This window comes from Haliotis cracherodii, unplaced genomic scaffold (assembly GCF_022045235.1).
Source record: "Haliotis cracherodii isolate W230 unplaced genomic scaffold, xgHalCrac1.p SCAF_10, whole genome shotgun sequence".
NCBI lineage: Eukaryota > Metazoa > Mollusca > Gastropoda > Lepetellida > Haliotidae > Haliotis > Haliotis cracherodii.
The window spans coordinates 25,334,164-25,347,560 of NW_027266265.1; the positions used below are offsets into that span (position 1 = coordinate 25,334,164).

Consider the following 13,397-nt stretch of genomic DNA (forward strand, 5'->3'; position numbering starts at 1 on the left):
GATGCTGTGGCACAATCTGACGATCATGACGCCGAGTTGTGACCCTTGGTCTTCCACTACGTGGTCGTTCATCTGTAGTGTTGGTGGTATGGTATCGTTGCTGGAGCCTGTATGTGGTCCTTACGTGGTCTTGAAATGCATTGGCTACTTGCTCGGCGGTTTGTCCAGCTTGCAATCGTCCAAGGGCTTGGTTCTCGCTGATTTCTTGTCAATCTTGGCATGTGGTAGCAATTCAACAACGAATAAATGTTATCCGATCTGGATGGATTTCTATAGGGCAAAAAATGGGGGAACGCATGTGCATTCAATTTGTACGGAACTCACGTGCATCGGGTTACCATGGCCGTTGACGTGATGCGTTTGGGCGATCGGTTTTATTGTCGTCTGCTTTGTTTTTATCATCAAATGACCCAGATATTTAAATGACAACTTTTCATGCAATGTTACATGGGGTGACGTTTCTTTTGCGGTTCAGTATATAAGTCGATGCCTTCGATCTCACCTTCGATCAACTATTTCATCATTGGACTCTTTCGTGTCCACGGGGGCACGGGTGGACCAGTCGTCTAAGGCGCCGCGATTCGCTGTGCAGAGTTGCGTCCCTTGGGCACGCCAGACACCTATGATTGTTGGTTCGAATCCCGGTTCGCCCCGATTATGTTTCTAGGTTTGTCAGCACCATACCCGTGCTCGTGGGTTTCACCGAAGTGGTAAACGTCTGCGACCTACATCACTTCGGGCTTTCCTCCCACATTAAGCTGACACGCCGTGATATGACCGGAACATTGTTAAAAGCGGCGTTAAACCTAACTCACTCACTCACTCACTTTCGTGTCCATTTAAATCTGACCCCTTCCCTACAGGAAGTGATAGTACTTCCGACACTGAATCCTTCCCTCAGGAGAATGTGTATTACAACACATGTAATATGTTTCCTGAACATGTACCGCTGCTTGATCATTTTTATGGCACATATTTATGTATATACATAACTATGCATACGTACACACACACACACGGACACACACACACGCGCGCGCGCGCGCACGCACGCACACGCACACGCACACGCACACACATAGATTCTTACATCTCTCGCAAACCATGTGTTGGGCTTCGATTTAAAGTTTTCGTTTGGGCATCCTTAATTTCAAATTCTAGTAAATGCTCCACATACTGTATTTTTAAAAGCGACATTAACCTTGAAACAATAATCGACATTCCAACCTCCTTCTCCTTTAAATTACTTTACTTTAGGACATCTTGTAACCACCTGCCAATAGAAATTAGAAGATGGAAATAGAAAGTTAAAATTGTAAAAACTCTGTCCGTCGCCATGGACTGTTTGTACCTCATATGCCGATGCTCTCGGCCAGAGAAAAATAAAGTTCTGTTCTGTTCTGAGGTTAACCCAGTGCCACGCAAGCGCAATATTATTGCACAATATTCACTTTTCAGATCTTATGAAAAAGTGCGTCAGAACAATAACTCGGCATCATGACCTCTCTTTGGGCCATGCATGAACATGTTATTGCTTCATTGTTCATTATACTTTGTTAAGCTTTAAATAAGTTAAACGCGTGTTTATTGAAAATTGTGTACTAAACATACACGTACTAAAATAAACGCAACATGTATAGATAGAATAAATACACATTATATACATGTATATATAACATATACACATGACGTCACACGCTGAGTTCACGAGTAGTTACGTAATACTTTGAGCACTTCGGCATGCATTGATCATATACACGGCGTTCTATATTGTCAACGTTGTCCTTGTAGTAGTTTAGCGTCCGTTTTGTGCACTGACGTTCATTAGTACACATTGTTCTTTCTTACCATATGACGTCTTTTGTTTGCGAGTTGTTCATTGGTATTGTTTTGTATTTTGAGTTCATTTTTCGTATGCAAACATACTCCTCCGTACTACTGCTCTTGTTGCAGATTCATTTACATACCTATATCCGTTGTTATCAAGTAAACTAGACTGCAACAGCTGTCGCCATTGATTATTCCCTTCAAGTGTTATTATGTCAGTAATTACTTGTTCCAGTTATCATCGCATTGATTAAACTTGGCATTAGTTCCACAAGACGTCATTTTACCGCCATAAAAACAGTGTTTACTATATTGGAGACATTTTCCACAGCCGTGATGCTGTGATGTTGGATGTCGACCTTCTTTAGCTTGTCAAGTCAAGTCGGAACAAGTACCGGCCACAAACTAGCAGTCCAGTCCGTCCACCATTATGCAGATGACAATGTCTGCTGATGCAGGCTAATGATTTTCAAGCTAAATCGAAAAAAATCAATGAAGGCACAAAGCCCAGTAGACCACAGTAGCCTTTACGAGTCAGTGATCGTATGTTACTTCCATCAACCAGGTAGTGTCGTCCAATATACGTGAATATATATATTGATTATCAAGCGAGGACTTCTGTTACTGTGTCATCTGGTATGTTATGTGTATATATGTGCACACTATCTCCACACCTATATGTTGACCCCAACTCATAATCTATATACAGAAAATATACTGCAACTTATGTTATTACTGAGGAAAGTATCGGTTGAGCTTTCCAAGTAACACGTAACTTGGCTTATGATGGCTCATCAAAATATAGGAGCTTGTCAACACATGACGAGCTTCATTGAAACTTGCAATTGCAGGAACACTTACCGTCATTATCGTAATGGTTCCATACATCCATAAACTGAGTTGCCGATATTTGTTTCAGATCTCTTGTTTTTAAATCCCTGAACTGACGTAGGAAGTTTGCTGCAGGTTTGGCAGCATGTGGCTGTTTGTGCGCCATCGTCTCTGTTGGTATCAGCGTCGATCTCAGCAACTCCAACCTAACAACTCAGCACAGGCAGGGCGATACCTGGGATGAGCATGCGCACACGAGGCGATCGATAGGAAGCAAATAACGTAACAGGTGTTCTCCTCCATTTGTGTCTAATCATACTGAAGAAACTAATACTGGGCGCACTTCCATTTCCAATCGTCTCTAGGAAGCTCTCCGTGTATAAAGAGTCGTCATCAATAGTGAGAATAAACAGAGGTCATTCATAGATTAAGTGTTGGACATGTTGAGATATTCGGTCAAACAGTGGCTCGAGGGTGCTTCTGATCGTCTCGCGTTTATTGACTATTGCAATTATGATTATGAAACGGTAGTCGGTGTGTCGATAGCAGTATCAGCCCCGGGATGATAAAACGCCGGCCGAGCCTAATCGATCTGTGCCGTTGTCGGGTCCAGGTAAACGCCGGCTGCTCTTCGGGGATATTGTCCTCATTCAATCGACCTGTCCTACGCGTTTTGTTGCGGTCCCGGTGAGCAACATGTAGCGCAAGGACGCATCACGTGTATAATAATGGTATTGATTGTTATGAAGCATGAAAAAGCCATGGACATATACACAAGACAGCATGTGGGCTTCCATTGGAATAGAACCAGCAATGTCAGTAACAACTCCGGCAGGGAATTTGCATTCCGTCCTTTTTTTTCTTATCCTCGCCCATCTACATGAGCGAAGTCCGACTGCTATTGGCGTCTAATCAGCTATTCCATTCCATTTCCATTACAATAACATTTAGCATCTCAGGTAAGTGAGTGTTAATTTGTCAACTGAAGATAAGTTACGTTCTTATTCGGTATATACTGAACACCAAAAGAGACGCGAATCATGTGTATAATTACTGTGCTTTGTCAGAGAAAAGAACTCGCCTTCATCAGTCAACATGGTTCAAAGCCCACTGACGTTTCTTCTGAAGATGACGTTGAGTCAACTCTGGATCTCATGCTGGTACCCTGCAGCAAACAGTCCTACTGTCAAACCACGCCTCGCGGTGTTAATGGTGATAGGCATTACATGGATTCCAATGGTGTTTCGCGCAGTTTCACGGGCCGAAAGGCGGCATTATTGGTGGCCACTGTTATTCATATGCTGGTCTTCACATGCTTTCTCTTGGTTCTATTTTCACATAAATATTTTATGATGTTTTCGCGTTTCTTTTGGTGTTCAGTATATATTGTCAGCATATACAACCCATTGTAATCTGTTACCGAAACACCGCCTGGCACTGCATGTTAGATTATTCTACTTAGGCACAAACTAATCTGCTGTGTGAAGGTGTATGAAATAAACTCCAACTGAGATATGCAGTATTGTAAAGATGTGTATACGATTCTCATAATGCTGAGTCTATACCTTATATATTGAGCGCGCAAGTCCGTCATGTACACTCGGTTGTAATGAAGTTACTATATGTTTTCGTGTTAACATACATGTAACATGACAATTTTAACATCTTTCAAATTGAAACAAACTTCCTTTCTTCAATCGATGTGTTAATCTACAAACACTCATTGACATATAGCCACTGGCATAAGGGGGTGTTTGTTCAGTCGCTAAGGCTCTGAAGAGAAGAGTTTCAGAGGGATCGGTGTCTGGCATTGATGAAACCAGGTGCTCTGATATTGTTCCCGCCGGTCGATAGTCCGATGTGTGAGACTGATAGTGAATAAGCGTTAAATACAACAAGTTCTTCCTTATTGTCTAGTTGGACTGGCCAGGTCACCACGCACCCTGTCAAAGAGGGCTACTTTTGAAGCTACTTCTGCCGCTCCTCCAACAAATACCTACTCGTAAATCTATGTGTTCATACGAACTAGAATTCATTTTTAGGTCTGAATATTTCGTTTGGCTATAGGTTTATTGCAGTTGGGCTACTTTGGTATTTAATGTGTATTTTCAACTTAACCTCGTGTTGTAATTTACATTGTTGCCAAATGTACATGTAATGTAAAGTTAACAAGCCCAATCTAAATAACATCGCTGTATTATGAAATAACTGCGTCACCTTAGGGACAGGTACAGCCATAGACTTAGTGAACTCTTTCTTTCTACCGGCAATCTAATGTTTACACTTCATGAGAAAAAAGAAACAAGGATAAAAATAGGAATATAGAATCAAGAAAACAAGATTGAATTTCATGTTTTTATCACATTTGAGATTCAAAAAGCTTATAATATTCACAGTTTATCTCCATTTTTGAAAGTACACACCTGTGAGAGTCTGTCTTATCGACAATAAAATAACATCGGGATTTTTTAATTGACCACATTTGATCACATTTGATCACGTTAACAGTTAACATTAACACTATATGCCCACTAGCTAGCTCCATCATTTCATATACCATCAACATATTGTAACATTCTCAAGTCAATTTACTTTCTGGCATATTCAAAACCAATACATTATGCCGGTTCTACATTGCTATATACTAACGTATGCGTCCACATTCACCTTACACCATCACATTAGGAGTTCTTTGTTTAAAACCAATATTACAACCTGATTCCCAAGTTGAATCGCGAAGGTAAACCCAGACACTTGTACTAACAGTACTACATTGTGAGGGAGGTCGGGTAGCCTGGTGGTTAAAGCGTTCGCTCGTCACGCCGAAGACCCGGGTTCGATTCCCGATGTTGGTACAATGTGTGAAGCCCATTTCTGATGTCCCCCGCCGTGATATTGCTGGAATATTGCTAAAAACAACGTAAAACCATACTCAATCACTAAACTGTGCAATCAGTAAGTGTCACACAAGATCAATATATATACTCATACGCAAAAGAAACGCAAGTCGAGTATGCAGTATACATGTTATTTATTTTCAACAGTAAAGACAAGAAATACTAATAGTGCCAGACTGACAAACATTTGACTGAAGACAGTTTAATGAAGGCAATTGTTTTTTTTAAAATGTTAAGGGCTTACACAGTTTCGGGTCAATACCCAAAATGTCAGTCAATACCTGGTGTGACCACCATTAGCATTGATCACTGGCACACACCTCCTGAACATTGAGTGGATCAGACGATTTGTGAAGGCCCTAGGGATCCTCCTGCACACATCCAGAGCAGCTGTGCGTTGTTCATCGGCAGTTGTAGGGACTGGGCACACATTGTGATGACGTCTTTTAACCTCATCCCACAAGTGTTCGATGGGGTTTAGGTCAGGGCTGAGGGCTAGCCACGGTAAAACACTGATGTTGTGTTGTTGCAGAAAGGCCATGGTAGCTCTAGCAACATGCTGGAAAATGTGTTGTTGATGTTGTGCACAAAATGGAACAACGTGGGGTCTGTTCACTTGGTCGATATACCGCTGAGCAGTGACGCCGTGTCCCCGACCTTGACCAACATTCAGAAAGCACACGGGTCCAAGTCTCGCATTAAGTCCAATCCCTGCCCATATGATGACGCTAGGTCCACCCCATGAATCCCTTTCCACAACGATCACCTCGACGCCGCCAAATTCTGACTCTTCCGTCTGCATGGGAGACACAAAAGCGACTTTCATCAGAGAAGATGACACGCCTCCACTCACGATGACGCCACTGAAGTCGTGCTTGCCGATGCCGTGGTTCGAGAACAGGACGACGTGCTGGTCGGCGACATCTGAGGTTGCCACAGTGTTCCGGCTAATGTGTCGATTATGTGTTCCTATGGTCTGTCGAGCGGGTAATCTGCCGATCTTGTCGAGGTGTGGTGACCCAAGGGTCCGATAATGGCAGAACGCCCTCTAGCAGTAAAGTCGGGAGGGCCCTGTGTCCACCAGAATATTAATGGTTATGCAATGTGGAATTATCACCTTTAAGTGACACAACACCTTTCGATATAAAAGGTAAGTATTCTTCACTAACACCATCATATTTTGGTAGCTGAACACTACAAACACAACTCAACCTGATTGTTAATGACATCCCGAGTGCCTGTGACAATACCTACAACTCGACGACAAACCTTAATCCTGTGTCTGAATCCAACTGGGACATCTGATTTCTTAAAGAACGAACTACCCGACTTCGAACCAGTCTGGGCAGTAGTAGCTGACCTTTCCTGACCTGAATTACCCGACTGACCTCACCTGAAAGTACCTAGGAGAGTAACGGTACTGTCTCAAATTACCCTTGTCTGGAACCGAGTAAACATCTGCCAAGTTTGATGTCTGGGTAACTGATAACCTTCTGTTTATCCAAAATAAGTCTTATGTATAAGTCAATATGTAACGTTTCCTTAACTTATGAAATCCTTGGCCAACATACGAGGTCAGGTCAACTGTGAGGGACATACGAGGTAGGCTGTGAGTCAACTGTGAGGGACATACGAGGTAGGCTGTGGGTCAACTGTGAGGTAAATACGAGGTCGGCTATGGGTCAACTGTGAGGGACATACGAGGTCGGCTATGGGCCAACTGTGAGGGACATACGAGGTAGGCTGTGGGTCAACTGTGAGGGACATACGAGGTAGGCTGTGGGCCAACTGTGAGGGATATACGAGGTAGACTGGGCCAACTGTGAGAGACATACGAGGTAGGCTGTGGTTCAACTGTGAGGGACATACGAGGTAGGCTGTGGGCCAACTGTGAGGGATATACGAGGTAGACTGGGCCAACTGTGAGGGACATACGAGGTAGGCTGTGGGTCAACTGTGAGGGACATACGAGGTAGGCTGTGGGCCAACTGTGAGGGATATACGAGGTAGGCTGTGGGCCAACTGTGAGGGATATACGAGGTAGACTGGGCCAACTGTGAGAGACATACGAGGTAGGCTATGGGTCAACTGTGAGGGACATACGAGGTAGGCATTGGGTCAACTGTGAGGGACATACGAGGTAGGCTGTGGGTCAACTGTGAGGGATATACGAGGTAGGCTGTGTGCGAGGTCGGGTCAACTGTGAGGCACATGCGAGGTCGGGTCAACTGTAAGGTACATACGCGATCGGCTGTGGAGTTGTCATAGTGGCCTGTTGAGGACAACCATTGTCTGAATGAGCATTATATTCCAGAAGCGAAATACCCTGTAGCCATGACATGTATATGTCTAGAATCACGCCATTGCCATAACTTATAATTATCCCAGTTTATATCCCTATTGTATTGTACATTGACTGTCGGCCATCCTGAACGAGCTCTGCAACTATGTCACTTCTCATTATTACTATTGCTTATATTTATGAGTTAGACCTTGGATAGATAAGCCTGGGTCAAGTGACGAAAATATGAAGGCTTTACTCTGAGCCTAGCTAGACTAGTTAGACAAGGAGATCTGGAGCACCAACACAACAGCCACTACCACAATGTGCTGTCCTGGCACATAGTGCTTCATGTATAAAGAAACATGGTATATACCGCAAGCCACCAGACTCGGTGTTGTCACGTCCTACCGACAACCGTGCACCGACCGCTTGCCAAAAGGAGTATGCAAGTTATCAATTACCCAAATTATATGTGTCGCTAACGCATGCAGTCCACGTGTTGTTCGAGTCAACTTAAGTTATAGGATGATATAGCACGACAACATGTGTTAGTTCTCGTTTTCTATTTATATTCATGATCTAACAGATGAATTATTAAGTAATATTCCACTGTAAGTTCATTCGTGACTACATACTTGTAGACCCGTGAACATCCGGGTTGTTAGAGGCCTTCAGCAACCCATGTTTGTCGTAAAAGGCGACTTTGCTTGGGTTAAGAAGCGATTAACGGGATCGGGTGGTCAGGCTCGCTGACTTGTTGATGCATGTCATCGTTTCCCAATTGCGTGGATCGATGCTCATGATATCAGTCACAGGATTGTCTGGTCCATACTCGATTATTTATAGATCGCCATCATATTACTGTAATATTGCTGAGTGCGTTACACACCAAACAAACAACATACTTGTATCACATGATTACACTATCGCTTGCTAGATAAATAGACGGAACACCATCGTCATTCACCAACTGAACAAAAAGATCACTACCGTAAATGAAAGCTGAACAGAACGAACATCACCATCAATCCACAGCTGAACAAACCGATCATAACTGTCAATCTCCAGCTGAACAAAACAATCACAACTGTCAATCTCCAGCTGAACAAACCGATCATAACTGTCAATCTCCAGCTGAACAAACCGATCATTACTGTCAATCTCCAGCTGAACAAACCGATCATAACTGTCAATCTCCAGCTGAACAAAACAATCACAACTGTCAATCTCCAGCTGAACAAACCGATCATAACTGTCAATCTCCAGCTGAACAAACCGATCATAACTGTCAATCTCCAGCTGAACAAACCGATCATAACTGTCAATCTCCAGCTGAACAAAACGAACATCGCCATCAATCTCCAGCTGAACAAAACGAACATCGCCATTAATCACCAGCTCAACAAAACGAACATCGCCATGAATCTCCAGCTGAACAAAACGAACATCGCCATGAATCTCGCGCTGAACAAAACGAACATCGCCATCAATAACCAGCTGAACAAAACGAACATCGCCATTAATCACCAGCTGTATACTTACTTTTGAAAAACAATGGAAAAAATATAGTTTAGCGAAATATAAAAAATGCCTCAATAGGTTCCAGGGAAACACACATATATCATATTTTTACCACGCGTCATGCAATGCATATGTCAACTGATGCTCATTAATAAATACCATTGACTTAACAAGTGTGACTCATCAAGTAAATGACTAAACCACAAGGTGGCGTGTCTCACACAGAAACAATTTTGACTTATCAACGATGTCCCAAAGTCAGAGTGACACGTGACGGGAAATGCATGCTGCAGCACTTAGTATCACAACTGTTTATAATATGCAGTAATATAAATGCGAGTTATAGCAATGAGAAGTGAAGGAGTTGCATGTTGACTCACAATACTGTTGAGATGCAACATGCATTGGTATCTGTTATCAAAACCCCACTTTGATTTCCTCCTTTTGCAAATTGAGTCTCATCACACTCCACCTATCTCTCTTGATGTCCTGAAGTTTAGTCCGGTTAATTGATATTTTTCATTAGGTTATTTTTAAAATTTGAATTATTTCTTTTTCATTACTAATTTGTCAGCAATGATATGCTTGAAGTACACGTTTGTGCATGATTATATACATACTTCGACTGTAAAGAAGTTGCCCGTTTGATTGCTTGTGGGAATATAGATAAATTGTGAGTTTACCAAACAAAGCACTCTCATATCCGGAGTTCCAGACGGCCAGCAAAGTACCTCTGCCACAGGTCAGCGACATGTGACAATTCGTCACATCTTACACAGTCCATTCAACATATTGCATGGGCGGATACAGCTTTTTTGAAAGGGGGGGGGGTGTCTATTTATTGTCTTTGGTGGTAATTTATACAGGATTAAAGATTTTTTTCGAAATAAAAGGGGTGGGTGGGACGCGCATATTTCTTACGTAGAGGTAAGTTACACGTGATCATAGTTGCACTTTTTGCTTTAAAACTCAGTGATCTGAATATATAAAGAGGTTATCACGCGAGTCTGTTTGGGAAATATCCTGTATTTGGAACAAATATTGTTTATTCCTAATACAGTATAGTTACCATCACCAAACGTGATAACCTCTTTATCATATAGATTTATAGTAATTTCATCTCCCACGTATTATTACACTGAGTCACAATGTCATTGATTAGTCAATATAGTTCCAACTGAAACGTGTCTTGTAGACAGCGGCGAGACTACCATGTAGACATAAACACAATTGCCAACACAGATACATTTTCAACTTTGTCGGTGATCGCCTTTCACGGCAATCCATCGATCCGCTCGCAAGAGTGATAGTTTTTGCCGAGTATCAAAGGGAAGCTACTCTTATCTACGAAACGTCTTTTGGGGTCTGCCTAACGTTTCGTAACGGGATTACGGATGCGGTCTATTCGCAGAGTTCTACTACACTGGTGTGTGGACTGATATCCCGACTGTCCTCGCTAAATGTTTTCACAATTTATATTTCCAGAATTGCCTGCAGTAAAAGGACTCGGCTACGCCGAATTTAGACACCGATTTTCTGTTACTGAAACTATTGTCTTCTAACTACATTACGTGACGTCTATAGTCGAAGGAAAAACACGAGCTTTCCTACTACATATACATTTAATTTCTTCATGTCCATAGATAATGTTGATAGTGAAAATCTGGCAATATTTGTTTATGAGGCTGCGCAAAACATTTTGTAATAACTATACATGCACGCCCAATGTGGCTGCTGTAACTTGCTGTACTATGATTAGTGACAGTTATCATTTCAATTTGTCCTGATGGCATCGGCGATAGACAAGAGCGGCGCCACATTAAGTTTTGTTTGTAATCACTGAAAGTAGTACCTATCTGACATTATATGTTTGCCTTTTTATCCGCATATGACTCCAATGGATACCGTTTTATCCGTTGGCGTTGTCTTACCGAGAAAACATTACCAATAAATGTTTCTGTCAGAAACAGTGGCCACCCGTTGCTACACATTCATCCCTAAGACAAGCTCATAGATTCTCAAAGCAAGAATCAATACATCTACACCATACAGTAAAAGTAAAGGTTAGGGTGAGCTCTGGCTTACACAAAGGGCACAGGATTTTAGGTGTTGTTACACAAAAACCATATCTCTGACAGATGCACACATAGTTTGGTAGGTACTTCCAGACCCATTAGTGTAAAGTCTTCACAAACAAATATAAGCTTGATCATCTACCCAGCAACCAGCTAAATAGGGACAACTACCAGGCTGTTCATTAGCAATCGAAAGTTTCAATGTAACATCTATAAAATGCTAACAGAAACAAACAACTTAATTCCTTAAACAGCCCTTTCTAATATCCCAATATTTCATCTTCTTGTTGATTATCCCTTAGGTTTACCATGTTTGTTTGCTTCTGTACGTCATGTTACATATATATTCCAAACAAGCCTACATTATTTGTATTTAGTTCACGGCTCCAACAGGTTTGTGTAAATTAGAAGCGCTCGTTATATCTCCATCGGTTGCCCGTACACCTGATGATGAGCCCAAACGTAATCCGCAGACATCGTTTTCAAAGCATTGTCCTCTAAAAGGTGTCCAATAATTCGGGTAGTATCAGAACCGAGTACTGATACAACTGTTAAGTTAATATCAAACATTATGGACAAATTGTTTTGTTCCAATCCGCGAAGCAGAACAGTATCAAGCTTTGGTTTAAATCGACGAATTTGACGAAATACTGAATAATTAACAGAATATATCTGGATGCATGTGTCAAATTGAACTCGAACGATCGTTTGTCAGCTTATCCCATGTATGCATGGCAGCGACAGATGGCTGGGGCCGCCTACACAGCAGATAGCGATGGCTGGGAACAACGCTGACTGCAGGTTGTGTCTGATAATTATGTCATGTAGTGTGGTCTGGAGTGCACTACCATCTCGGTCCTTATCTCTAGGATTTGCTGAGGGCATACATGCTGCTCCGTTGAGGTACCCTCGGAACATGTGATAATTCAACGAGGCCTGTGTCTCTACATACACATAAAACACGTTTTTACCGATGTTCAATCTCAATTGGGGAATGCAAGATTGTAAAAAGTTCAGGTCAAGCACAGTGTTTCTATGGTAGCTAGTCGAATGCAGTAACCTACATGGTCAGACACGATCCTTACCCAGAAGTCAGATGCAGCTTCCTACAGGGTCAGAAATGTCAGACGTGATCCTTACCCAGAAGTCACATGCAGCTACCTACATGGTCAGACGTGTTCCTTACCCAGAAGTCACATGCAGCTACCTACATGGTCAGACGTGATCCTTACCCAGAAGTCAGATGCAGCTACCTACATGGTCAGACGTGTTCCTTACCCAGAAGTCACATGCAGCTACCTGCATGGTCAGACACGATCCTTACCCAGAAGTCACATGCAGCTGCCTACATAGTCAGACATGATCCTTACCCAGAAGTCACATGCAGCTACCTACATGGTCAGACACGAACCTTACCCAAAAGTCACATGCAGCTACCTACATGGTCAGACGTGATCCTTACCCAGAAGTCACATGCAGCTACCTACATGGTCAGACACGAACCTTACCCAAAAGTCACATGCAGCTACCTACATGGTCAGACGTGATCCTTATCCAGAAGTCACATGCAGCTACCTACATGGTCAGACACGAACCTTACCCAGAAGTCAGATGCAGCTACCTACATGGTCAGACGTGATCCTTACCCAGAAGTCAGATGCAGCTACCTACATGGTCAGACGTGTTCCTTACCCAGAAGTCACATGCAGCTACCTGCATGGTCAGACACGATCCTTACCCAGAAGTCAGATGCAGCTGCCTACATAGTCAGACATGATCCTTACCCAGAAGTCACATGCAGCTACCTACATGGTCAGACACGAACCTTACCCAGAAGTCACATGCAGCTACCTACATGGTCAGACGTGATCCTTATCCAGAAGTCAGATGCAGCTACCTACATGGTCAGACACGAACCTTACCCAGAAGTCAGATGCAGCTACCTACATGGTCAGACGTGAT

The 13,397-nt window shown here is 42.6% G+C and overlaps 1 protein-coding gene across 1 annotated transcript in view; it reads right to left on the reverse strand.

Moving 5' to 3' along the window:
• Positions 1–3,312, reverse strand: part of LOC139454203 (calbindin-32-like) — a 29,745-nt gene extending 26,433 nt beyond the window's left edge. The window contains exon 1 of the mRNA XM_071235774.1: positions 2,689–3,312. Coding sequence (XP_071091875.1) covers positions 2,689–2,824 — 136 coding nt within the window. The 5' untranslated portion in view covers positions 2,825–3,312. The remainder of the gene's footprint in view (positions 1–2,688) is intronic.
• Between the last annotated feature and the right edge of the window lie 10,085 nt (positions 3,313–13,397).